General features: G+C 37.7%; 1 protein-coding gene across 5 annotated transcripts in view; it reads right to left on the bottom strand.

Annotated features, from left to right (window-relative positions):
• Nucleotides 1-27,913, bottom strand: part of EPHA7 (EPH receptor A7) — a 171,816-nt gene that overhangs the window by 60,892 nt on the left and 83,011 nt on the right. Inside the window, exon 6 of one of the 5 annotated variants that reach the window (XM_084623869.1) lies at nt 12,582-13,814. The exons of the other annotated variants lie outside the window; for them this stretch is intronic. Within the exon in view, the coding sequence (XP_084479995.1) occupies nt 13,732-13,814 (83 nt within the window). The 3' untranslated portion in view covers nt 12,582-13,731. Of the gene's footprint in view, nt 1-12,581; nt 13,815-27,913 lie in introns of those variants that run through there. 5 annotated transcript variants of the gene reach the window in all.

Genomic DNA, 27,913 nt, shown 5'->3' on the forward strand with positions numbered 1-27,913 from the left:
GTTTGGTACACAGAAAATAGATTTTAACATATCTATTCCTTTCATATATCAATTTTCTGTTTTGAGTCACATTTGATGCCCAGCGTTCATACCTCTGGTGGCTTTATTACTTCTGTCACAAATGTATATAAAATATGTATTTTCATGTTTTTGAATAGTTTTGTTTTGATGTTTGATATATCTGTTTTTTTACAAGAACTAAAATAGCATTAATCTAATTGGAAGCAGGGATCACTTTGCGAAATTCTATGGCCTGTGCACAAGTCAAATGAAATCATCATATTGTTTCCTTCTATGAATGTTACTGTTACCAGTGAACAGGTTAAATTTAGGAACCTACTATGGCCTTTGATGTTAAGAAACTTCTTCTACATTTAGGATATGAGATGATCAGAGAAACAGTGACTCTTCTTTGGTCAATTTTAATGCATTAAAACAAAAACTTAGAAAGTGCTTTAAACAGGACCCTAAATATCATATTCTTCTTCTAGCGGGGAAGATGCTACAGAACTGGTTTCCAGAATTTAAGATTTCATTTTCAAAACAATTGTTATTTAGTCCTGATGGCAAAGGAAAATGTTCAAATATGAAAAACATGCAAATCAATGCAGTGGTGTCTTCTTGCATCTGCAGAAACTCTGAAACTGTAGTTCTAAGATGTGTGAACTTCTTCTATTCATTTCAGTGTACTATTAATTCTGAAACTTTATAACATTTCTTCAAAGTCCACATTATTAATTATTCACAACTACATATTAAGAAGAAACATCCAACAATGTGCTTGTAAGGACAGTAGAACTTTTGCCATTGACTTCACTAGGTGCCCATTCAAAGCCCATTATTACATATATTCCACTCTGAAATTACTGTACTTTTGCATGAAACTAATTATTTCCTGAATCTTCCTTGTTATGAGGAATAGTTCTTCTTCTGGCATTCTGACCTTCTGTGGGACCTAAAGAAACACTCTGCCTTTTGTATTCTACTCCATCATGGTATTGCCAACTTCAAATCTGACCTCCAAAAAAATGCATGAGTCAGGCCACAAAAAATCATGAGATTTAAAAAAATAAAATAAATTTAGGATTGTTTTTCTTCTGATTGCTGAGCCAGCAGGGTGCACCTGCTTTAGGTTTTCAAGCTTTTCTCCATGGCCATGAGGGCTAGAAAATAACGGTTACCTACCTCTAATAACTGTTGTTCTTCAAGATGTGTGCTCATGTCCATGCCATGATAGCTATGAGTGTGCCTATGTAACATGGAATCGACATGAGCAAGCACTCGAAGAAGAATTACTATTTCTTTTTAATGAAAAATTAGATTCTCATACAATCTCTTGATTCCAGCAGCTGGGGCTTTAAGGGAAAAAAACCACTAAATATTGTAAGACTCACAGTCATATTGCAAAAGTTGTCAACACTACCATTTTTGAAAGCAAACCCGGTTGTTTTATCTGGCAACTTTATCCAGAGTTTTTCACACTAATCTAGGCCTTGGACGGATTTTTTGCATTTTCACAGCTAGAAATGGGAGGACCTGGTTCCACAATCCATGGATGGAAAGGGAATTTACTGCTAAAAAGTTTTTAAAGTAAATCATGCTATGCTTAACACATTTACTCAAGATGTCCATCCTCTGCCCTCAGCCTTGTCCTTACCTGCTTGAACAACTATTAGCCTTTCACTTTGAAGAGTCATATATATTGTGTATTACAGCTCAGTGTGCTAACACTACACCACCATAAAAGAAAGTTGTAATTGAAGGCTCAGACTATTATGAAATCACCCCAATATATCACTGTGTGGGGAGGGCGAAATCAGCATTCACTAGCCCAAAGGATATTTCATCACTTGCCAGCAATAAGGTGATTAGGCATCAATATATGGCACAGGGGAACACATTTAAAATCTCTTAAAGGGCTTATTCATTTCATGCAATGTAAAAAACACACACTCCACTTTGTCACTTGTCAGTAGCAACTTTCTTGCTTTCTTCATGATATTTAAAAGGAGAGAAACAAGACTTTTAAAATGGCAGTGGTTTCATTTGGAGAACACAGAGAAGTCAAAGACTAGACCAAAAACTAAAATAAATGCAAACTGCTCAGAAGAAGGGCCAAACTTATTAAAATAACTTAGATTCTGACAGTCTCCCAAACCACACAGCAAAGCATATTATAAACCAGCCACTGGTTTACCTTTATAAGCCAGTGAAAACTGTTAAGGCAGCAGTGTACATTAATCCCAGCCTCCACTTGCCCATCTCCTTTATGTTCAATAGGGGTAGGATCAGTCTCTAATAGCTTTGAAAAAAAATGGAGGATATAGAAACAACAAGAGTGGTGCCAAGGCTTGATCAATAAGAGAAAAAGTGGTGGTTTTTACTGGTTTTTACATCTAAAAATTGACTTAGGGTTTTTAGTTTGTAGATCTGTTTCTCTTTTTCCACTCATACATACATTGGGCTGATCCAGGTATGCTGGATTACTCCCTGGAATTTTGACAATACTCCATAATGGTGGCTGGTCATACATACATAAAAGGAAAATAAATCAAGTCAAGAATTTTAGTTAAATTCATAGCATCCTTTGAAATGATGAATTTTATGTAAAGCCCTTCTTTTTTTCTTAGAACATATTTATATTAATTTATTTTAGGGCTGTTGATTAATCGCAGTTAACTGACATGATTAACTAAAAAAAATTAATCGTGATTAAAAAAATAAATTTGCTATTAATTGCAGTTTTAATCACACTGTTAAACAACAGAATACCAATTGAAATGTATTAAATATTTTTGATTCTCTATATTTTCAAATATATTGATTTAAATTACAACACAGAATACAAAGTGTATAGTGTTCACTTTATATTATTATTTTACTAAAAATATTTGCACCATAAAAATGATAAACAAAAGAAATAGTATTTTTCAATTCACCTCATACAAGTCCCATAATGCAATCTCTTTATTGTGAAAGTGCAACTTAAAAATGTAGATTTTTTTTGTTACATAACTGCACTCAAAAACAAAACTTTAGAACCTACAAGTCCACTCACTTCTTATTCAGCCAATTGCTAAGAGAAACAAGTTTGTTTACATTTACAGGAGATAATGCTGCCCTCTTCTTATTTACAACGTCACCTGAAAGTGAAAACAGGCATTCACATGGCACTTTTGTAACTGGCATTGCAAGGTATTTGCACGCCATATATGCTAAACATTTGTATGCCCCTTCATGCTTCGGTCACCATTCCAGAAGACATGCTTCCATGCTGATGACGCTCATTAAAAAAATAACGTGTTAATTTAATTTTGACTGAACTCCTTGGGGGAGAATAGTATGTCTCCTCCTCTGTTTTACCCACGTTCTGCCATATATTTCATGTTATAGGAGTGTCGGATGATGACTCAGCACATGTTGTTCGTGCAGATTTCACTGCTGATATGACAAAATGCAAAGATGGTACCAATGTGAGATTTCTAAAGATAGCTACAGAACTCAACCCAAGGTTTAAGAATCTGAAGTGCCTTCCAAAATCTGAGAGGGATGAGGTGTGGAGCATGCTTGCAGAAGTCTTAAGAGATCAACACTCTGATGCGGAAATTACAGAACCCGAACCACTAAAAAAGAAAACCAGCCTTCTGCTGGTGGCATCTGACTCAGATGATGAAAGTAACATGCATCGGTCTGTACTGGTTTGGATCGTTATCAAGCAGAATCTGTCATCAGCATGGATGCATGTCCTCTGAAATGGTGGTTGAAGCACGAAGGGACACATGAATCTTTAGCGCATCTGGCACGTAAATATCTAGCGATGCCATCTACAACAGTGCCATGTGAACGTCTGTTCTCACTTTCAGGTGACATTGTAAACAAGCAGAGGGCAGCATTGTCTCCTGCAAATGTAAGCAAACTTGTTTGTCTGAGTGACTGGCTGAACAAGTAGGACTGAATGGACTTGTAGGGGCTAAAGTCTGAGATTGTTTTATTTTTGAATGCAGTTATTTTTTGTACCTAATTCTACATTTGTAAATTCAACTTTCATGATAAAGAGATTGTATTACGGTACCTGAATGAGGTGAATTGAAAAATACTATTTCTTTTGTTTTTTAGAGCACAAATATTTATAATCAAAAATAAATATAAAGTGAGCACTGTACACTTTGTGTTCTGTGTTGTAATTGAAATCAATATATTTTAAAATGTAGAAAACATCCAAAAATATTTAAATAAATGTTATTCTATTATTGTCTAACAGTGCGATTAATCGCGATTAATTTTTTTAATCGCGATTAATTTTTTTAATCGCTTGACAACCCTAATTTATTTATGTATTGCCGATTAAGTTTTAATCTTCAATTCCTAATAACAACAAATGGATTATGAAGGGCCTTTTATTGTCTCTTTGTTTATAAGGGCCAAACTTTCCACCATGCCAGTCCATTTTTCTCACCTACAATCATGGATTACAAACTATTAAGTGAAATACAGGCTTTGTCCTAATTGGAATAATTCTTCTTATCCTTACTACACACTACACTTTAGCATACTCTTTTTCTTCTGATCTCTTATAGTAACAGCCAAATCCTGCTGACCGTCACCATGCAAAACTCCCATTAAGAAAGCCAGGCTAGCAAGATCTGGCCCTAAATCTCAACATTTTGTTATATATTTTGACTTCAGTACTCATCACCAGCTGTTAGTGTAAAGCAGCATCTGGATTTAACCCAAGTTCCGTCTGCTGAGTTCAACTTGATGTACGCTGCAAACTGCCATCAAAATAAAATAAGAGATGCATCCTGAGAGTGGGAAATAAATATTTTTTTCACACCTGCACGTGTTTTTTTGCTCAACACTGGCTTATTAAATGCTTATTTTCATTGGAAAAGAGAAATGAGGGTGTTTTTAACATACCACAGTTTTTAGTGGAAGCGCTTATTGAGCAGACCCATTTGTGCATTTTTTCCTCCTTGAAAAGAGCCTTCTGGAAGGTGAACATTATGTTACTATGATATACAATGTGGCTGGAGACCAGTTATATTGGTTTGCTTTAAAATAACATGACCATTAGGACACACAGCATTTTAGTGCAAGTTTGTTACACAGGGGAGAAACATAACTCTCTTTACTTTATTATGAAACTTACATTGTGGAACATCTAACGGTGCCATATCTGCAATATATTCTTTCTTCTATTTTCTCAACAAAAAAAATATAATCTGGATACAATTAAGAGTATATTACCAAAACTGAAAAATAAAAATGCGGGATATTCCTTTTCATTTATCCATAATATACTAAATTACATAAGTATTAGTCTGAAATATAATTTGGCCAAGTTCATATTTAAAGCTTGCATATTTGTGCTAATGTTTAGTTGCTCTGGAGCCAGCATGGCCCAACACAATTAGTGAAGCTCAGAGACAACATTAAAAAGCTAAAAGGCACGATAAGAATAAGCTTACTGGAACTCATGTTACGAAAGAATCTGGATTTCCATTCAGCACAGTCTCATTTTTAAAGGGTCCCACATGTTCCTGAATACAAGTAACTGTGTTCATGTTCTATGGAAAGAGTAGAAGTTTGAATATATTAAACGTAGCCATTGCCTTATAAAATATCATGGCTATTTACATCATAAAGTATTATCTCACCATCATTTGACTTGCATAATTATAACTTAACTGTATGGAATTGCCCAGTACTGTTGGAGGAGTGTGTCTGATGCATAGTCCTTAAAAGGGACATTGTCAGTTTGAATTATTTGAATCTGACTAATTTTTAAAAATTTCTAGTACAGAAATAGAATGACTTAACCTTTTCAGTTTTTAAATGTTCATAAGGGCTTTTCTACTGCCCTGTAGATATTTTTTATAAAGGACTTTTCAACAGAGAATCAAAGGCATGTTAAGCTTCACATGCTTAACTTTTTAAGAAATGGGAAATGGGGCTGTCAAGGTGGCTTTAAGCTACCACTGCACCCTCCCATTCCTAGACTATTCCAGGGGCTAGAGAGGTCCCGAGTGTAACTTTGACAGCTCTGGGGGTCTGTCTAAGTTATAGCAGCCTCCCAGGTCTGGCCTATGAACTGCAGTGCTGTCTGGAATCTCCCCAGAGCTGTGTGCTGCAACCTGCCCTTCTCCACCAGCATGCCCCCCACACTTCCAAGCAGTCCTCAGAGGGCAGAACAGTGCCTGCACTGGGGCTTTTAGGACTCCTTTTTTATGCTGCTCTGGCCCTTTCCCAGTATAAAGGGCCCAGAGGATCTCACCATGCTTTTTATGTTAACTTATCTCAATGACAATAATGAAAGGCCAAGTCTCGGCAGCCCCAGCTCTGCTACCTTTGTACCAAATATATAAAATAATCAGCTCCTGGTTTTCAGATTTTTTGTTGTTTGGTTATTGAGGGCACCGTCACATTTTAATGTCACATCCATGAGACAGAAAGTTTACTCATCACCAAAGAGGGAACAAGCATCGGTGTGCAGTGAGTAGGAGTAATTTAGTGCTATGGTTCAGGTTGAGAGAGCAGAACTGTCTCAACTCAGTCATCTATAATGTTGCCACTTCAGATGGCCAGAGAGACACTTGTCTCTGCTACTTGTGCTACTGGCAACAAGTAAAGTAGTATATTCTGGAACTTCTCGTGTAAAAAAGAAGAAAAAAAAAAAAGGAAATTAGCACTGCAGTCTATAGGATGGAAGGATAAGAGGAACAGATCTCAATTGCAATACAGAACTCCTTAGACATAGAAATTATAAGGAATTGTCTTGTACAAAATAGCACTATGTAACACAATCCTGTACCATTTTAACATTCTGGAATATTGTATCTAATAGAGACCAGGAAAACTAATGCACCTGTCAGAACTTTCTTATGTTTGCAGAGGACCCAAAGGAAAAGAAACAGCACAGAAAGAATAATTATGTCTGGAAGAAAGAAAGTATGCTTGATCTGGTCATTCTGAGTACAGTATTATTCCTGTAATACTGCCAAAGTCAGTGGTCCAAATTTGGACTAATAGATGGGTGTAACTTTGGCTTGACCAGTTCTAGCCATATTTGCACCTGGTTTGGATTTAGCCTGGGGTACATAAACTTAATTTTTCTGTCACTTGTATATCTTACATTTGACTTAGGAGCTTTCAGTTGTATACACAATTTGTAAGTAAGTTTTCAATTCACGTATCTGTCTTCTTTATTTAGATTATAAACTCTTTGGGACAATGGAGCACCAATTGTGGTTGAGGCCTTTAAGCACTATTGTCTTACTACTAATAGTGATAGTAATTTATTTGCAATTGTTCAGTTCCTATTCCTCTCTGGTCATGCATCCCTTCTTCAGCTCCATCTAAATACTCTGCTGTATAATAAGATATCATACATATTCTGTATTCTGCATGCAGAACATACATGATAATTAAACATTTGCAGATGCATGTTGTCATAAATATAAAGGGAAGGGTAAACCCCTTTGACATCCCTCCTGGCCAGGGGAAAGCTCCTCTCACCTGTAAAGGGTTAAGAAGCTAAAGGTAACCTCGCTGGCACCTGACCAAAATGACCAATGAGGAGACAAGATACTTTCAAAAGCTGGGAGGAGGGAGAGAAACAAAGGGTCTGTGTCTGTCTGTAGTCGTCTTGGCCAGGGACAGAACAGGAATGGAGTCTTAGAACTTTTAGTAAGTAATCTAGCTAGGTATGTGTTAGATTATGATTTCTTTAAATGGCTGAGAAAAGAATTGTGCTGAATAGAATGACTATTTCTGTCTGTGTATCTTTTTTGTAACTTAAGGTTTTGCCTAGAGGGGTTCTCTATGTTTTTGAATCTAATTACCCTGTAAGATATCTACCATCCTGATTTTACAGGGGGGATTTCTTTATTTCTATTTACTTCTATTTTTTATTAAAAGTCTTCTTGTAAAACACTGAATGCTTTTTCATTGTTCTCAGATCCAAGGGTTTGGGTCTGTGGTCACCTATGCAAATTGGTGAGGCTTTTTATCCAACATTTCCCAGGAAAGGGTGGGTGCAAGTGTTGGGAGGATTGTTCTTAAGATCCAAGGGTCTGGATCTGTAGTCACCTAGGCAAATTGGTGAGGCTTTTTACCAAACCTTGTCCAGGAAGTGGGGTGCAAGGTTTTGGGAAGTATTTTGGGGGGAAGGACGCGTCCAAACAGCTCTTCCCCAGTAACCAGTATTAGTTTGGTGGTGGTAGCGGCCAGTCCAAGGTGTAATATTTTGTACCTTGGGGAAGTTTTGACCTAAGCTGGTAAAGATAAGCTTAGGAGGTTTTTCATGCAGGTCCCCACATCTGTACCCTAGAGTTCAGAGTGGGGGAGGAACCGTGACACATGTTATTCGTCACTTAAGCCTTCAATTTCAGTGTACCTAAGGTTATGATCTGAATGTCCCCAGCTACTTATTAAAACATAGTTAGAGTATCTAAATATTTTATTTGATATATTTTTCTATTTTATTTTTAAATTTAAAACTTCTCCAGATTGAAACTATTCCTCTGAGGCCGGAGTGCTGAAAATTAAAGAATTTTACTCCTAACTGATCAAATAAAGTATCATCTAAGCTTCCAATCACTGCTGCATTTTAGCTTCTTTTAGCTTGATATCAGTTTTGGATACAGCTAAATGCCAGCTACCCTGATAAACATGTACACTACCAGCTGTAGCTCCATCTGCTACGCTAAACATTTTCACACCAAATCTGCTGAGGGAAAAAAAAACACACTGGTTTTGGAGTTAGTTTGTAACAACGAAATATTAAAATCTTCACTCCAGGTGGCTCTTCAGTTTTCTGTTCTTCTGATGAATATATTTAGCAAAAGCAACAAGCTATTTATGTAGCAATAACAGCCAGCCTTAAACTATCAAAATTCAAGGAACTATATGGGGAGAAGCTTGATGCAAGTATGAGCGGATGTGCAAATCTAGAACTCTAGAGCTGATGAAATCTTTTTCAGGCTGTCTCTTCTTAGGCCTCAAGCCTGTATATACATATTTGCTTAACTTTATTATCATGAAAATCCCACTGACTTTAATAGGGCAAATCTCAGTAGTCATATTAACCATGTGCATAAGTGTTTGAAGGATTAGGGTCTAAATCACTAGTCCTAGTATTCATTCTTTTGGCATTTTTACTTTATATTTTACTGTGCAAAGAAATTCACCGATAAAAATGTCCATTTTTCCTTTTCCCTTGACAAACTAATTTCTTGTTTTCAAGTTCCTGAAAGCTCAGAACCATGAACTTGGCTTCAGTTTGTTTGAATACTGAAAGTTATGTAATCAAGCAAAGCCCCACCACAATAATGAGGGCTCCCTTAGAGCCATAGTTGTGAATATTTTGGAGTGACAAAGTCGGTTAACCACGTGTTAGCAAGAGCTAACACCTAACTTGTACCAGCTAGTACCCATGACTTTCTATTCAGCTGTGCACGCACTAACCCACCATTAAGGTATGTAACAGGCCAAATGACCACATCACACCTGAAGCCGGGGGCTGTTGTCCGGGCTTCCGGAGGAAGGGTAGCAGTTATGGGTAGTGTGTGTGTCAAGCGGGGGAGAGAGGGGGAAGGGAGGAAAGGAGGTCAGAAGCTGCTGCAAAAAGGTGGGTGGGGGTCAGTGTAGTGCTGCTGACTCATCCCCTGGGAATGTAAGTGCAGAAGGCTTTAAAAGGGGCACGCCTGGGCATTAGAATCCCCTTCTCCATGCAGCAGGCAAAGCAGCATCCACCCTCCCTCCCCCTGAGATGGCAAATATCAGGTTTGGCTAGGACCTGCTATGGGCATTGAGCTGGGTTGCTGGGAAGGAATTTTCCCCTCTCCACCAGATTGGCCGAGGTGGAGTGGGTTCTCTTTATTTATTTATTTATTTATTTATGTATGTTTGTTTGCCTTCCCCACAGTGGGTTTCAGGGAGGACCTATTCTGTTGAGGAGGAAAGAGGGTTAGGCTATGTGTCACAACTCATTATGTAAGTGTGGCGAGGATGTCCAGTGCAGATTCTCCATAGAGAAGGCATCCAGTGATTGGATAAATGGCCTGGTAAAGGACTTAAGAAGGAGGTGTTGTTTCAAGGAACGGAATGGGGTGGGGGCTGCTATGATTGGTACAGCAGAGAGCCAACCCCCCTTTCTTATAGCTTACCTTAACCCTCTTAACGAGGCGGGCGAGATGATGGTAAAGTCTCAGCCATGGGTTGGCTGAAGCACCTGGATGGAAAATGAAAGGGGGGACTGGTGGCAGCCTCTGGGCCATTATTGAATGAAGGTGATGTTGTCTGCACTGTATACTTTTATCCGCTGGGTAGTCCCAGACATCTAATAATAAATTAGTGGCCTGATTATCAAGTGGCTCCTGTCCTTCTTTCAGTATTGTTGAACAACTCCTCCATAGGTTGGAGTGTACTAACTGAATGTGAGACAGGTAGCAACATTGCAATGGACCAGGCAAGGAAAGCAGAGTATAGTCACAATAAGATGATGAAATATTTCTCTTGGTAAACACACCAGTGCTTGGGAACCAGTACATTAAATCCTTAAATTTACTTTGCCTGAAAACTGACATGATCTCTGATTTTAATGGAGAGTAAACTGAGAACAATGGTTGACTGAGTGATCCACACTGAAATTCATTTGTAACTGAGGAAAAAAAAAAAAAACAGGGCCAGGGATGTATGGGGTGATTTTCTAATACATACAGTAGTATAAAGTAGTGATTCTCAACCAGAGGTCTGGGGCCCCTTAGGGGGCCTCGAGGAGGTTCCAGGGGGGATCTCCAACAGGGCCAGCATTAGACTCACTGGGGACCAGGGCACAAAGCCAAAGTCCCACTGCTTGGAACTGAATACCATGTCCCTGAGCCCCACCACCTGGGGCTGAAGCCTGAGCCATGTAGCTTCATGGGGGCCCCTGTGGCATGGGGCCCCAGACAACTGCCCTGCTTCTTACCCTCTAACGCTGACTCTGGCTTTTATACGCAGAAAACCAGTTATTGTGGCACATGTGGGCTGTGGAGTTTTTATAGCCTGTTGGCAGGGGAGGGGAGCTCAGAAAGAAAAAGGTTGAGAGCCTCTGACAAAGTAGTATAACGGCAGGGCAGAGATGCAGGTGTATTCTGGATCAAAACACAATTACATCCTGATGGAACCCTGGAAAAATAAAGGGTTGGCTGCTTCTCTGACTTACACTACTGCAAATTAAGAGTCATTCTACTGAAAGAGTAATTCTATACTTGAAAATCAGTGCAAGAGAGATCAGGCCCACAGATACTAGAAGTACTGATGGCATGAAAATAACTGTTAAAAATGCTATTAAGTTGCATTAAGTATTTTGGAAATTTTGATTTTCCCCTCACCAAACAAACATTTCTCTTATAAAATTGGGTTGTTTTTTTTTGCATGGGCTCCGAGGTAGTCGTATTTCCCAATATCTCCATATTGCCAAAAGATATAAGGAAATTATCTACAAATAGGCTTTATGCAATAATGGATAAGATGCTTGGATAAGCAATTAAAAGGGTGGCTGCTTATTCAGATGTACCTGAACCTCGTTAGTGTGTCTCTTAGGAGATAGATTTTTTTAAATGTTTCCTTCACTTCTTGGTTCCTACCAAGTATAAAATCCAGAAGAAAAGTCTTTCAGAATGCAGAGATTAAAAAAAAAAAAACCAACCCGAAAACCAAAAACAAAACAAAACACCTCAGGGCTTGTCACATGCAGCAATGTGCACCACAAGGGGTAAACTGCAGTGCGTTCTAAAATGTTGCACTCTCCCTGCCCCATGAAAACCTTGGTGACATGCTCTACACAAGGTACCAGGACGACATCAGAGTGTACTAGGTACTTTATAGAATGTGTCAGCAGGGTCTACACAGGGCAATTAAAGTGCTCTACAATTTACACACCTCTGGTGAGTGCCAGATACAGAAGTCCTCGGAGCTTTTTAGATCACCAAAACGGGAGCAGAGTTCTGCTCGAAGGTTTGTGTATATTTTATCCTATCTGACTCAGCCAACTCTAATTTGTATGCCCAGACTAGAACAAATTTAATAACGTGATAGACAGAAAATGGACCTTGGGCTAGAATATTATCCTACGAGATCAACTTGATTAATTCTAGCATCTTCTAAAAAAGTAGTTAATGTCAGACACACTAGGATTAAATTCTTATTGCTGTAATGTTTACTAGTTTAAAGATGTTAATTTCAGATTTTGAGTTTTAATCCAAGTAGAGAAGATCCAACAGACTCCCGCAGCAGAAGTGCACAAATTGAACCATGTATCTTCAGTAACAGATAAACCGAAGAAAAATATCAGGAATAGTATCTATAGGAAGAATTGACTGTACAGAGATTGGTTTTCAAACTCTTCCCTGAGAACCCAATATCTTTGCAACAGCAATAAGACTAATATTAGGTAAAAATTATTGAATGTCACAATGTTTATTATTTTGGTATTTAATTTCAATGTAAATATTGTGTTATTTATGTTCATGAATACTGGCACAACTAAAGATAGTTTAGCAACTTCTTTAGAAAAGAAGCTTATGAGCCATCTAATCCAACCAGGTTTTATAATATAGGTTTATAGATTTGATCTTCATCTGTTATAATTCAGTATAGTTTCAATGAAGGCCTTTGAGAGCTGCGCCAGTTCACACTAGCTGAGGATCTTAACTCCTACAGGATTCTCACCCAGGAATATCCAAATTCAATTCTATTCTGTATAGGTTCTTATACCACACTCATCACCAGAATGTCTGAGTGCCTGTCCACAGTTTTAGGCAGTTTAGGCCCAGGTCACAGAGCACCCTGAAATTAGGGCCAAGACCTTGAACTTAATTCAATAGTGTATGGAAAGCCAGCATAGAAACAGGAGGACAGGTCTGATGTGCTTGTGGTTGTTTATGCTGCTGAGGAGACATGCTGCAGTGTTCTGTACTAGCTGGAATTTCCTAAGCACTACAGTCTTTATGGGAAGGTACACTGCATTGCGTAGTCCATCTGAGAATAGACAAAGCTGTGAATAACAGAGGCCAGGTCAACATCTGCCAGGGTGGGATACAGTCTTCAGCTGGAGAAGACAGAAAGCATTATTCATGGACTGAATCAACCAACTGTGGATGTGAACCTTCAATCAAAAGAGACTTCACCATGACTGCAAATTCTTTCCTCTGTCCACCAGCATCACCTTTAACTTGCTTGGCTTCAGCTGCAGCCAGCTGTACCTCATCCATGAGTTGATCATGTCTAAGCACTGTGCGGGCTTGGTGGAGTAGGGTGGTCATGTGTGGTGAGGAATACGTAGAGCTGGATGTCATCTGCATGTTTCTGCCACTTAAGTCCATGACATCCGACCAGTTCATCTACCCGGTGATTGTAGATGTTGAAAAGGACCAGAGAGAAAATTGTGGGATTCAACAAGTGAGGGGTCTGGTAGTGGAGGTGCAGTTTCTCAGTATTACTTGCTGGATGCATCCTTCCAAGTAGGACTCAAACCATTTTAGCACATTTCCCTGGACCCCGCCACCTCTCTCAGGTGAGACAGCAGAATCTCATGGTTGACAGTACTGAATGCTGCAGAGAGGTCCCGGAAGATGAGAATGGATGTCTTTGTCTTTCCTCTAACCACTGACAGGAGGAGATCATCCATCAGTACCAATAAAGAAGTTTCAGTTCCACATCCTGGCCTAGATACAGATTGTGCAAAGACTAGAATATTAACTTCAATTTCTCGAGCTTGTAGTTGGCTTCTGGAAAGCTTCTCCATGAACTTGCAAGGGTCTTCACAATTACTTTGTGTGTACGGGGAAAGATTGAGAGACAGAGAAAGATCACTTCAGTCAGGTCTCAGGTGAAATGTGCAAACAGCTAAAGAGCACATGGAAGATGGAAATACTTCACAAGCATTTGGGACAGGAATTAATAGCTTATCCAATTGAATTTACAGGTATGCTAGACATAACTATTCAAACTAGAATTTGTTTATGACACTGGGCTTAACACCTGTAACCCTGAAAAGAATGCCAAGGCTACATTTGACAGGACTTTGGTTTTGTCTCTCATCTTAAAGGCAGCAACTCCAATGGCACAATTCCTTTTCTCATGAAGGGCTATGGGTTCAGTCAGTATGATACACAGATAAAGTAGTATCTGCTGAATCACCAACTTCTTTCAATACTCCGATTCTCACTGCAACTATTCTATTCAGTATGAGATATGGGGAGATAATAACTAGGGTGCTGTATTTACAGACCATGCAACATTCAAACTTTTCCATAATTTAGTCAGAAAAGCATCTCTCTTGACTATACCAAAAGCAATATTTTGCAGCCTACCACAGATATTGGTCTGAACACTGAAATATGCATTGGATAGATGCTGGTTAGTTAAGTAAGATCTTGTCTACACTGAGAAGTTAATTTGGATTTAGGTAGGATATGAATTTAAAGCAGAATAACTCCCTATACAATTGCTTTTATTCCAGAATAAGAGTGTCTTATTCCAAATTAGTTTAATCCATTTCTGAAGTAGATTAAGCTAATGTGGAAGCAGAGGGTCCACACAAGGAGTTGATCAGGAATAGCTATTCCAGAACAAAACCCCATATACATTAGCCTTTAGTCTAAATAAGGGTAGAAAACAGAAGAATGAAAATTAAACTGGCAGGTTACAAAAATTCATAGAAACACAACAAATAAAACAATTTAAAAAGGTTTAAAAGCTGTACAATGTTATAGCCACCTCTTGGCAGATAACCTAAGATTTTGCTGATCTTGACAACATAACAAGGCAGTTAAAGGATACATTATTCTTGAAAACTGCAACAAGCTGTTACTAATCACCAAAGATTTCATAATCATGGGGAAAAAAACCCAAGAGGAATCCATTCTCCTTTTCTGTTTAAGTTGCCGAATGATAATATACAATAACGATAAAGATAATAAAGTGTAAGGGATAGGCACTGAAGCTCAAGTTCTCAAATGTGGCCTCTAAGTTTGGATGCCTCAATTTCTGTGCCTCAAAGCCTGATTTTCAGAGATGCTGATCACCTACAACTTCAGTTCTAATCACTGATGAAAATCAGGCCCTAGGTATCAATAACGGGGCACTCAAAAATGGATGCACCCAAATTTACAGGCCAAATTTTAAACCCTTAGCCTAGACACTTTATTCTGTATCATATGGCAATTCTGCTAGGCAGGATCTTCAAGATCCACAGCTTTTTGGATCTTCCCCCAGGAGTTCAGTGCCATAGAACAACAATGATCTGCTGCTCTAGTAACTTTCTTACAATGGGATTAAAAACTTCCTCATTTTAACACCTGACTGTCCCAGTATACTTTAAGGCCCCACCCAGTGCTGAGCCATTAGCAGTACAGCATCTGAATAAAGCAGCTTTTCAGTTATCAGATATGGAAGTATTAGCAGCACCCAGTATACACACGCTCCCTTTAAAAGGCATTAGACCTGGACACCACTATTGGTATTTATACCAAAAAGTTCTAACACCAAGTAGTTTCTGTGCACTACACAGTTAGGCCAACCCTAAAAACACATTAATAAGACACACTCAGCATTCAGGTTCGTAAAGTTCTCTTATATGATTTATACGATTAAAGGGATAAACTCATAAATGGTTTAATGCAACCCTTAAAGAGTTCAAAAATAAAGTCATCTAACTCTTCCCTGGATGTGAAGTAATGTTTTCTGGATATTTCTTTTTACTGACTCTAATATAATCCAAGCACTTTTCTTCCCACATACGGTAAAAAAAATCTGCTCAGGAAAACGAATGAAGTCAGAATAGAGCCTGATGTATATTTGGTATCAATAATGCAGAATTTACAAATCTTTAAAGGTTAACAAATGTAACATTCATTAATAAAAAACAAACTGGTAAAAAATCTTTGTTCTGGTTCTGAATTTGTATTGGAATTTGTAAACCCTATACAAACAACAAATATTTTAGGCTATTATAGGTTTTCACATCCATATTAAAACAGCAACATAAACTGTCAACATTGTTTATACATAAGTTTTCAACATTCTTAATGTGCACAATATCGTTCTTGTCTCTATTTCATAATACCCTGTTCACATGTAGCTCTAGGAAACCTACACAGTCTCAACTAGAGAGTTCTCTTCTCTATGTTCATCCTTTTAAAATAGATGGTCTCTAACAGCACATGCCCCATCTTTCTAAGTTACTGGAAAATAGCACCATCGTATTATAGGGAGTATATATCTGTGAAATTGGAGAATGGTAACAAGAGAGCTTTTCACAAATTTGCAGTGGTTAAAAGTTGTTGCCATCTGCTGGATATCCAGTGAGCTTTGAAATATGAGAGGAATATGGAATGAGGACAATGCAATGAGGGGACAACTGGTCTAGTAGTTAAAGCACTAGCTTGGGACCTGGGTTCAAGTTTCTGCTCTGCCCCAGACTTCCTGTGTGACTTTGGACAAGTCACCTAGTCACTGTGCCTCAGTTCTCCATCTGTTAAATGAGGATAATAGCACTTCCCTACCTCACAAGGGTTTTATGAGAAGAAATACACTAGAAATTGTGAGGAGCTCAGATACTGCTGTAACAGGAGCCATATAAGCATGACAGACAGACGGTCAGCTGGGCTGGTGTACACAAAACCACTATTACAACTAGTACCCTGACTTGTCTCAGCAGACAGGCCCAGCATAGAGTGTGCTTCAGGGATTAAGTATTTTAGGTTTCCACCAAACCGTGATGGAATCACACGGGTGAAAACAGCAAAGAGAAGCTTGTGTTGGTGTCCCTATTGTCTTAATTCTGCATATAAACACACAGTTTAATTCTTCAGGGTTGTCAATCTTGTACTTGTCAGAAGAAATATTTTTACCTTTATAAATACCCCAAAACATAAGCGTTAGTAGGTCTCATTTATCAAACTGAGGTGCAGTATTATTGAGATTAATGATAAAACCATTATTATGTCCGTAGTCTCAAAGTGTCCTTCAATACTTTTTAAAAAGACTAGCCCCAAACAACAAAACAACAACAACATCTAATGTCACAAAATTGTGGAACATTTAATCAAATTCATATAAGAGTCAGCCTCTTCTATGTTCTTTTTATCACTGCTAATCTCGACAAATATTAAACTATATTAAATTTACACCAACACTTTATTTTTGAGCTCTACTAGAATATATATGTTCACAACAGACAGTAAACAGATGTTTTGTGTGCTGAGAATGTTTGAGTGGCTGTGGTTTAAGGCACAATCTGTTACCACAGACCAGTTACTTCCAAAATGTGCTGCAAGAGATTTGTCTGTCTATGCTTCACATTTCTAATCACCTACATAAAAACTAAATATTTCATCCACTGTAACACTTACCGTTAAATTACTTTGGCTTAGTAAAATGGACTTGTAATTACTAATGCATTTGCTATAAATGGTTAATACTGTAATATGGCAAGAGTTTAAATAAATTAAAAATTGTATGTTTAAGTACTTCTACTGTGCAATTACTTTTGCTGATCCTCAATGTACTAATCTATAATTTTGCATAGAAAACTTACGACTAGATTTTCAAACTCTAGCCTGCATTTCAATGCAATTTGTGGGTCCAAGCAACTGTAGGCAGTTTTATGTCCACAATTTAGTGAGTAAATCAAATAATTAATAATCTAACTGGCAGAGTATGCACCTGCAAAATCATGAGCACAAAAATGAAGACCTGCTAAGGCTGACCTGAAAATGTGTCCCTTAATGGATTCCCTTGAAAAACTAAGATAAACATTCTCTGGAATTTTTAGTATCTTCAATTGCTTATATATGCACTAACAAATCATATTGATAACACTATCAAATAGAACAGACTAAGGAACCTTTTGTGTAGTTGAATATATTTTGGTGGAAGGTTTTTTTTTTAATTAAAAAAACCCTATCACCTGATCACACCCTACCAGTTTCAAGGTTGAAAGAGTAATGCAAATTAACATAGCTCCCCAATGACTGAGGCAGAATTTACATATTTTCACCTTCACTAACAACACTGCTTTGGTACCACATACATTGTTCTGCACTGTCATGATACATGACTTGTATTTAGAAATCTGACAGTTTAAGAATGGATCATACCATTACATTAAGTTGAATATATTTCTGTGCTGCAGAGGAGAAGATAAAGAGGTCTCTCTTAAAAAATAATGTTTTTGCTCCATCTTCTCACTTGACTTGTAAAACTGGTATAAAACTGTTGTACTTACCACACTGATAAAATTCTGTTTCCTTTGTTTCAAATACCAGGAGGAAAATTTCACTTTTTATTTAATATATACTTTAACTGCTTCCATATGCTATACTGAATACAATAGTTGGGTATAGCTCTACTGTATAAGCTTTAAGGCCTGCCCATAAGTGGGGTCATACAAGTACTGGAATTCTTTCAAATTTGATTTATAATCAGACTGATGTATTGGTCAGCCTTTGGAAGCTATTAATAAAGTTGAGGAACTTTAAAAATAATCTGTAGTGTGGGAGAAACACTATGCAGAAGATCACCATCAGAAAGGCCTGGGAGAACTAGCAGTTTGGTGAAGGGGGGAAAAAAGCAAAGACTAGAAATACACCAGTGAACTGGTCACAACCACTCCTGGGTCCCAAGGTGGTGTGATAGTAAAAGGTTTGTTGTGAGCAAAAGGCTACACAGCAGATGCTCGTATTAAAGGGTTTAACATATTTTGGAATAAACATTTGGGAGAATAAGGCACAGTGTAATCCATTGTACATTGTGCACATTTGATAGCAAATTAGCCAAAATGCTTGCAATTAATTCTTGCCCATTTTCCTTTGCAGTGGCAAAGAAATAATGGGGACTTTGGGAACAGGTTTTTTATTATTCCCTCCCCTCCCATCCAACCCAGTGCTACATATTTTCCTTTCCTTGCAATCTTAGAGAAGCAGAGTCTACAATTTTGAGAAAGTTTGGAGTGAAAAATCTAATCAATGAGAAGCTAGCTTATGGTCAGGTCATTAACTTGACGTTCATTATGCCTTAATTACTGTCTTTTTAGTCTTCATACTGAGAAAGCCAGATTTCTCTTCGTCCACTCAGTGCTTATTGTAGGGTCTCTGAATAAAGAGGTTTGAAAAGCTATACTCTTATTGAAACTGCAAAGCAATTTAGCATTTGCTCCCTCACACTCTCTTTCACTCTCATCCCTCCCCTCCTCATTTTTGGATTTACTGTCTAAAATCAAGGGACAAGATGTATGCAATAAAAAATTAGGATTTTTTTCTTTATACTGCACACCTTTTTAATATAGTGTTCCATGATTTCTTAAGCAAAACTCAATGATTTCGTAAACATAATGGTCAGCTATATATTTACAGCCTGATTTTGCCACATCTGTTTTATGAAGCTGTAATTCACTTTAATGAGACTTACAGCAAAAATGAAAGTTATAAAATTGAGCTCAAAATCTGCAATCATTTTAGCTGCTATTTTACAACTTGCCTCATCTTATAACAGCAGTAGATGTAACGTTGCCTCACCTCATACCAGCTCAGATACAGGCTATCGATCATATATACTCATATGCTTGAAAAACCTCTTGAGCTTTTTAATTACTTGGCAAATCAGCAGGAAGGTGACAGACGTGATATCTGAGTTTTAGGGACATCTATGGTATACAACATCCTAAGGCCTTTTCATACAAAAGATAAACAGCAGTGATTCTACATCAAGCCAAATTATTTGCCTACTGGGGGGGAGAGGATGCAGGGGAGTGAAACGTGCAAGATCACTTTAATGTGACTGATGTTATTTTAGTACATTAGGTGAACTATTAACCACAACAAAAGAGGGCCCTAAATAAAGTGCCTACAAGGAGTAGTGGAGTACATCAATGCCTCAATTCCAAGACTCACTTTTCTCCCATGGGAGACTGACCTAGAACAGTACAGAAAGAATCACAAGGACCAGGTTGCCAAAAAAAAAAGGTGTCAAAATGATTAATGATTAAAAACAAAGTTCCAGAAACCGTACACTATTTTAAAAAAGTCACAATCACAAGATTTTTTGATAAGTGAATATATTTAAAAACAAAAACAAAGCACCACCTTAGGGCTAAATCGCATTATCTGTGCAGAGCATGAAAGAATGGACTGCGTGCAGAGGAGTTATTTCAGGGTCGGACGGGGAGAGGCATGTGTAGGGGGAAGTAGGCTAGTCCTCTTTCCAGGCTTCAGTCAGTAGCTAAGCTACTCTGTGCATTCTACCACAGTCCTCAGGCTTCAGTAGACACTGATAATCACTAAGACTTCCCCACATAATTGTGGCGATATTCACCCAACCCTGCTCTACAACCCTGCACACTAGAACTCAGGGTACCTCTATGGAGCTCTACTCTGCAGCAGGTAGGGGCTGCATTCAGGACCTTCTGGGGCTTTAGGGAAAGAGCAAGGGCGGGGGGTGGGGGTGGGGTTAGAGAAGTGGTATATGCAAGGCAGGATTTGCCTGTTATTGAATAGGGGAGGCCAAAAGCTGCAACTTAGGGAAAAAAACTACAAATGCTCAATTTTAGTTTACGTTTTATAAACAACAAATTTGCAGGAAGACTGAGAATTTCAGTCTCTCAAAGTACTTATATGGCCCCCCACACCTGAGTATTGAGCTCCACACAATCAATACTGGAGTTTTCTTTACAACTCCCCTTTGATGTAGGAAGGTTCTATTACCCCCATTCTTCACATGGAGAATGGCGGTGCAGAGAGATTAAATGACTTACCCAAAGTAACACAGAAAGTCTGTGGGACTGACTAATTTTTCACAGATCTCGTTGAATCTCAGTCCAATGCTTTAATCAGAAAACCATTTAGCTTCAGAGGCAGCAATAAAGGGACCAGATTGACTCCAAAGAGGTGCAGAGACAGTAGACAGCGAGAAAATCCTCATGCTACACACAGGTTCAAAATCTTTCACAGCCCAACCTGTCAGTGGGCCCTTCTCAGACTTTATTCTAAGTCTGCCTACTTCATACACGGTGCTTTTGAAAACAAGTAATATGCTGGAGATACAGAAAAATGAGAGTGCATGTACAAAAATTTGTTCACTCAAGATTAAATGTAACATTAAAATGATCAGTTTGTCACTAACCATAGTTGCTAAGAGAGATGGTAATTAAAGGGGGGGAAATTAAGAGCACCGAGAAAGCTATAACTATTTTTAGTTTTTCCTTGTTATGTTCAGTTAAGTGGACTGGTTTGGTTTTAGTGATTCACTAAGCAATGACTAAAGCTGTAGGAAATGTGTTTAAATGTTAGCTAACTGGACAGTAGTACATTTTAATTCTCTGTATCAACTATGTAATTCTCTCTATCAGTGAGAATTAGAGACACTAGGGTGTGATGTGGGTTAAACTATCGAAAGACCAGTTTTATCCCCTCACCCCCCCAAAATTGGATCCAGTTAATTTTTTTCAGACTTTAGATACTGAAGTTACATTTTCTATATGTAAACAATGTATTTTCAATAAGATTTCTGTGTACGGGGAACTCCTGATAAAATGAAAAAAAAGATTTTTTCAAATAAAATAAGACTATTCTGATTGAAGAGACAATCCGATTTCTATTAAAAAAAGTCTTGAAACCAAAATTTAGAATATTTATTCTAAAAGTTTAATGGGGCGGGGGGGGGGGGAGCATTACAAGTTCCATTGCATCTCTGTTAAACTCCCTATATGTTTTTAGGGGATTATGCTAAAGTTATTAAAACCGCCTGCTACAACTAATTTAAAAACTGCCACTAAGAACTGATCTTTGACTTCAGAAATGTTGATACTTCCCAAATGCAGTTCTAAAACACTGTCCAAAACCTTGAGCCTTCTGGCCTTAAACTCTATGACTATGACCCCCTGGAAACCTTGAACTCTGGGGAAGATAGGAACTGGATATGAGCTAAGGAGCTTGGGTCACTCTAGTTAAAATATGAGCAACTAGAATTGGATTCCTTTTAATTAAAACTCAGATCAAATAATTTTCTTTTTCAAGATGGAAAAATAAACAGTTTTAGAAGCACTAAGAAGTTTTTCACAAGACGGATATAGAATTTCCCCCATTAAAGTAGAAACCTAACTACAAGGTTTTAATTGTGCTCTTTTATTTATTCATTTTTACTCTGAAAGACTGTATTTTCTCCACAGCTTCCCACATTCTGTAGGTCTCTAGCACCTGAGTCCTTAGCTACTATTTCTAGGTAGCAATTAATAAGATATTAGAATAACCATCCTGACAAAAATGTACATTAATCTGCTGGTTCAGGGCACAATGTTTCTTAAAACTCTATTTTTCACCCCACAGAGCAGTGAAACTCAAAATTAAACACAACTGCAATTCCTAATCTCATAGTGGTAGGAGGAATACTAATATGACCTCTGAATGCACCAATTACAAAGTAGACCTTTGGCTATGCTATGAACTCAATAATTATTCAAGGACCAAAAAATATTTTTTTATACCTAGTTTCACTGCCTGCTGACTACTACTTCAAAGAGTGCATGGCTCTTGGGATTCTGCTATTTTAATCATTTGTGCTTCAGTCAGTATCTGCTACAGAGTTTAACTTCTGTAAACTCTAAAAGGCTTGATAGCATCAACCACAGCAATGAGCTACAGCAGTCCACAGAAAAGGAAAAATCTTACTGGATAAATTGTAAAGAAAATTTGGAGCACCCAAAATAGTGTTTCATGGCCTGTTTGGTTTAACAACAGACCCAATGCCCATTCAAGCACACATAATTTAGAAGGTCTGCCTGCCTGCAATAAAGGCCGAAATTGGATACTTGGCGAGATTAATTACCTAGATAGGGCATGATAATGCAAGTCAAATGGGAATGTAATTAAAGTGCACCTTCCATGAAAATTATTCATTGCTAATGGATCAGGTGACAGATAAATCAAAAGGCATTTTTAAAAAAGAGCTACAGGTTAACTTGAGGCAGCCTTTCCTCTTTAGAAGCTACAATAACTGCAGACATTGAATTCAATTCACACTGTCTTGCTCTCATCATAGTACTGTAAGACAAAAGAATAGATTATAATGTAACCTCAAAGAAAGAGAAACCAATAGAAAAGTTATCAGGATTGTACCTGCAAACAAAAGGTCAACTAGAGTGGAACCAGTTGGCTGGCAGCTTTCAGATTAGTATATCTCTCTACTTTTGTGCCATAATAGGAGACTGCAACCATAAAAGAAGGCAAGTGATGAATTAATAAGTTGACTAGTCCCTTGGGTACAATCTTTACAGATGAAAGACATGCTGTCGTAATCAAACAGGGTTATAAATTAGGTAAATCAAGTGGCACAAGTAGTATCTCACATTATTGCTATTTAATAAAGTCTTCTGAAATTTGTCATTAACTCTTTAACATCAATACATGTATTTACAGTCCAGAAACAACAACAGTAAAAGAAATAATGTTTTACAATAACAGGGCAGGTGATATTTCCCAATGGGATATTAATTCTAAAGAAGATCACTGCCTTTTACTTTTTACAGCCATAAGAATCCACTGTGGAATCCTGGCATGTCAAAAGCTCCTCTTGAGACACACTGAGGAAGGAGGATACATTGAAGTAAATGTATTTTTGAATGCAGAAGGAATACAAGATTTGGCCCTCATTTGGCCAGATTCTGCAAATCCATATATATTCATAAAGTCCTTGACTCAAACAGGACTACTGACATGAATAAACGTTTCCAAGATCTGTCTCTTTGTATAGACATTTAGAAAGAAAAACAGCAGGCTGATTTTAGATTTAATATCTGATGGTCAAAGAGTACTGGAACATGTAGCCCAGTTGTTAACAGCAATTCCTCAGACTTATAAAAATGTATTTTCCTATTGATTGGTGTTGCACATTTACTTTATTTTACATTGTCTGTAAGATTAATATAATCCCACCATTAAATGCTGTCACCACAATGAGATTACTCACATGAGTAAAGTGAATAGGACTGTGGCTCATTCTATGTAACTTTTATAATAAAATAAATAATAGCAACCACCACCACCATCATTTTACGGGGCTTGATCCAAAGCCCATGGAAAGCAATGGAAAGATTCCCATTGCCTTTAATGGGTTTTATAGCAAGACAATGTTCCTGAAACAGCAAGCTATTACATTACTTCTACAAAAAGTATATTCAAGATTTTCACAGACTTCCAGAAAGCATTATTGTATATTTAACAAATAGGTATTCTCTGTTCTAAAGGAGAACTCTGGGCCTTTTTAAAAAACAAAAAATTCACACGTTATCCTTTATTTCCCCTTCTCATATAAAATTGAGAGATTAAAAAAAGAATGCAACTTTTGGCAATAGATGAATATTTTGTTCATGTTAAATGGTGCAACAGAAAGTTCAAATTCACCTGAAATTTAGTTTACTCGATCCCAAATTCAGCTTTTTAACTATAACACACTATCTGAGCTTGTCAAAAAGTTTTGAAATTGCAGGAGAGAAAGCAATACAAATAAGTCCAATCATTTGGGTGCTTTTTTTTAAAAAAAACTTTGAAATCATTTTTAGTTCAATAAAGCAATGTACCAAAATATATCTGTTATTGGGTTATTGATTAGGTATGCAATATCGTATGTAGTTCTATTTTCTTAATGGTTATTGATTACATTAAAAACACAAACAATTGACCCATTCTAATGAGAGATTGTTTTTTACCTCTGCCGACATGTTTTCACTTATAACTAGATCCCAACCAAGCTCTGAAGCAAAAACGTTTCTGTATGTCAGATTACCAAGCACCCATCTAGAGAACTGTCTGATATTTAGCCACCAGGACACTGCAATTAAGATTCATTCGTCCATTTCATCCCTGGCTCTGAGAAAATAATGAAACATCAGTGAAACAAGACAGAAGTTCACAGAAGGTGATTTAGCACCTTTCCAATTGGAACACCTGTATCTGCTTTGTATTTTCCTTTCTGTGTTGCAGATTAACTAACCATCAGTTTCCTACTCTGTTTAAATGACACTATTTCTGACATTAGAGCTATCAAGAGTGAAAAACTGAACCAAGGAGAACGGCCTGATACCATTCCCATTGAAGGCAACGGGCATTTTGCCAATGTCTTCAGTGGAAGCAGGATTAGGCCTAAAAGAGTCATGCAGCAAACATACTAATATGAAATGATTCTGTTAACCATTAAATGGAAAAACTCAATTGTCAAGCTGTGTTGCAGTGGCTCAAGAGCATCAGTACCAACCTCAGGTTAGACTGTTAAGAACCAGGGGCATACACCCCAAATTGGCTGTGAGTTCTATACTCAATTTCACCAACCAATTATCAAGTATAAACTCCACAGGCATTACACCAGCCTTAACACAGAGTCACAGACAGTCCCCTTGGGAATTCTGTCTTGACACCCAGGTAAGCCTACCTTTGTGATACATGGCCCCTTACCTGAATAGTGTTGTTACTCCCAATCCCAAAGGACCAGTCACTTATCCCAGGTCAATTGCACCTTATATCTCACACCAAAGACAAAGCTTGTATCCAAACCTATAATAAACCTATCTAAAGATTTATTACATAGGAAAAAGAAATAAGAGTTATTTACATGGTTAAAGCATGCACACATATATGCCCACAAGTTCCAATCTTAAATTTCAAAAAGTAACAGAAGATTCTGTAATAAGCAAGCTCTATATGTCTTTTGGGGCTAACCAAGGCTAAGCACCATGGACCTTTTGCTTATGTCTAGTCATCCTTGCCTGCTCCCCCTCCCCCAAGTCCCAGCTGCATGAAGATACAGTTCCTCCTTGTTAGGAGTTATTTCCTTCTTCCATTCAGCTTTGAGCTGCAAACTCAGCCGATGAGAAGGATTCACTTCATGTGGGGAGAGCAGGACAGAGTAAAACAAAGTCTTTTTTTCCTCTTTAATGTTGCACTATAGCCTGTCTGGTGTCAATAGGCCTTTCTTTTCAAGCAGGACATAACACCTTCTGAAGACCAGCATTTCACTCCAATGAATGTCTCTCTCCTGTCTGGTGATCTACACAGTAACACAGATTTACAATGTATACTCTGGGGAAATTCTGCACCATTGCACATGTACAGAATTTATGTCTCCCACCGATTTCTTTGTTTCACCACAGAAAAATGACTTTCTGATGGGGAAGCAAAGGAAAGCAACAAGACCAGGTATTTGACAAATAAAATTTGCAGAATTTTGCAGAATTTTAAAATACCGTGCACAGAATTTTTTGGCACAAAATGCCCTCAGGAGTAAATGCTCAAATATTACCTTACAATATGAGATACAGATGTTACAAGCCAGGCTAATGCATGAAGCAACTCACAAGCATTCAATGAAGTCTAAACATTAAATGCATTCTTATAACTCTAATACTTACCTTTACAATACTAACACACAGGTGAGCCAGACTGGCTCCAGTTATGTATATGTCAGTGGAGACATGGCAGCTTATCATGAGCTAGCACCTGGTCTGCCAATGTCACACTAATATTTAACAGGACTTTATTTGTTTCTGGAGGAAGGATAAGAAGGCATCCCAGTCTTGCCTGTGTTACTCTTCATAGGACATCAGATGCAAAAGAGTTGCTGAAAGTATTCAGTTTTCAGTTAAGATATGGTATGTGGAATATCAAGAGTTAAAGGAATGCACACAAAACATGTTTCATATTGAAAAATAAATGCTATTGTTCTAAGATGTCCCTCTGTCAAAGCTGTTTGCTTTCTTTGAGGGAGCTTTTCCCCATCATGGACACAACAAGCGCTGGGGGAAGGGGGGTGAGGAATAACGGATCCGCAAAAAGAAGTTAGAAAAAATATTCCTAGGCTTAAAATAATTTGAAAAATCATAATTTTCACTATAAATGATTATGTAGTTAAGACAAAACAGCCAGATAGGCCATTAATAGTTGAAAATCAATTTCCTTTGCTGTCTCCTGACTTATTGCTGAGTGACTTGACATATTCCTAACTTGAAAATTTGCAAAGTACCTTAGGACAGCTCAACAGAAAGGCCACCTTATAATACAGAATTTTACTAAGGGACTAAGCCTATAGAATAATCAGGGATACAAAATTATCACCTTCTATATAGGTCTTCAAAAGACTTCAAAATGTCCTAGAATTTCAACTTCACTTGGGGTTTGTCCACACTGCCCCTCAGTTCATACTACAGTGATGTCAACAACATTGTGCACCAAAGTGCTGCACTATAACCTCCATGTAGATGTTGCATGTGCAAACTAAAGGTTCCTAGAATGCATTAACACAGTCCTCTTCAAACCAGACTACATTAATGCAAACTAGGAACATTGCATTACAGTGTAGCATTTTGGTGCACCCTTCTATTCACATGCCTGTAGTCCTAACTGCAGAGCAGTGTAGATACAGTCTTAAAGATTATACAAAACAATTCCATATTAAAATTAAGATTAATTGTTTGCATCAAGATGGTAAATGTATGCTACGATCTGTAGTTGTGATGGTTGCCTCTCTATATTAAAGAAAGCTGGACTCTGAGCACCCCTGTTTATCGCTATTGTTAGAATTTTATTTTGTTGTTAATTCACGTAGTGAAATTTGCTCTCTCTTTTAGGCGCTGATCCTGCTGCTGCTTGTGTTTAAAACTGAGGCCCCAGGTCCAATCCTGCAAGATCTGAGTCTCCTAATCCTCTTCCATTCAAGTAATCCCACTGACTTCATTAAGGATTAGTCTGCCTCATGTGAGTAAGAGTTTGCAAGATCAAGCTCTTAATTGTCATGGCAGCTTCACAAGAGGCAGAAATCTTTTTAGTGGCACCTAACATGGCTACAGTGTTTCTTAGCTGAAAGGCAGAATACAGACTTTCTCCAA

This window comes from Lepidochelys olivacea (assembly GCF_965140295.1).
Source record: "Lepidochelys olivacea isolate rLepOli2 genome assembly, chromosome: 3".
Taxonomy (NCBI): domain Eukaryota; kingdom Metazoa; phylum Chordata; order Testudines; family Cheloniidae; genus Lepidochelys; species Lepidochelys olivacea.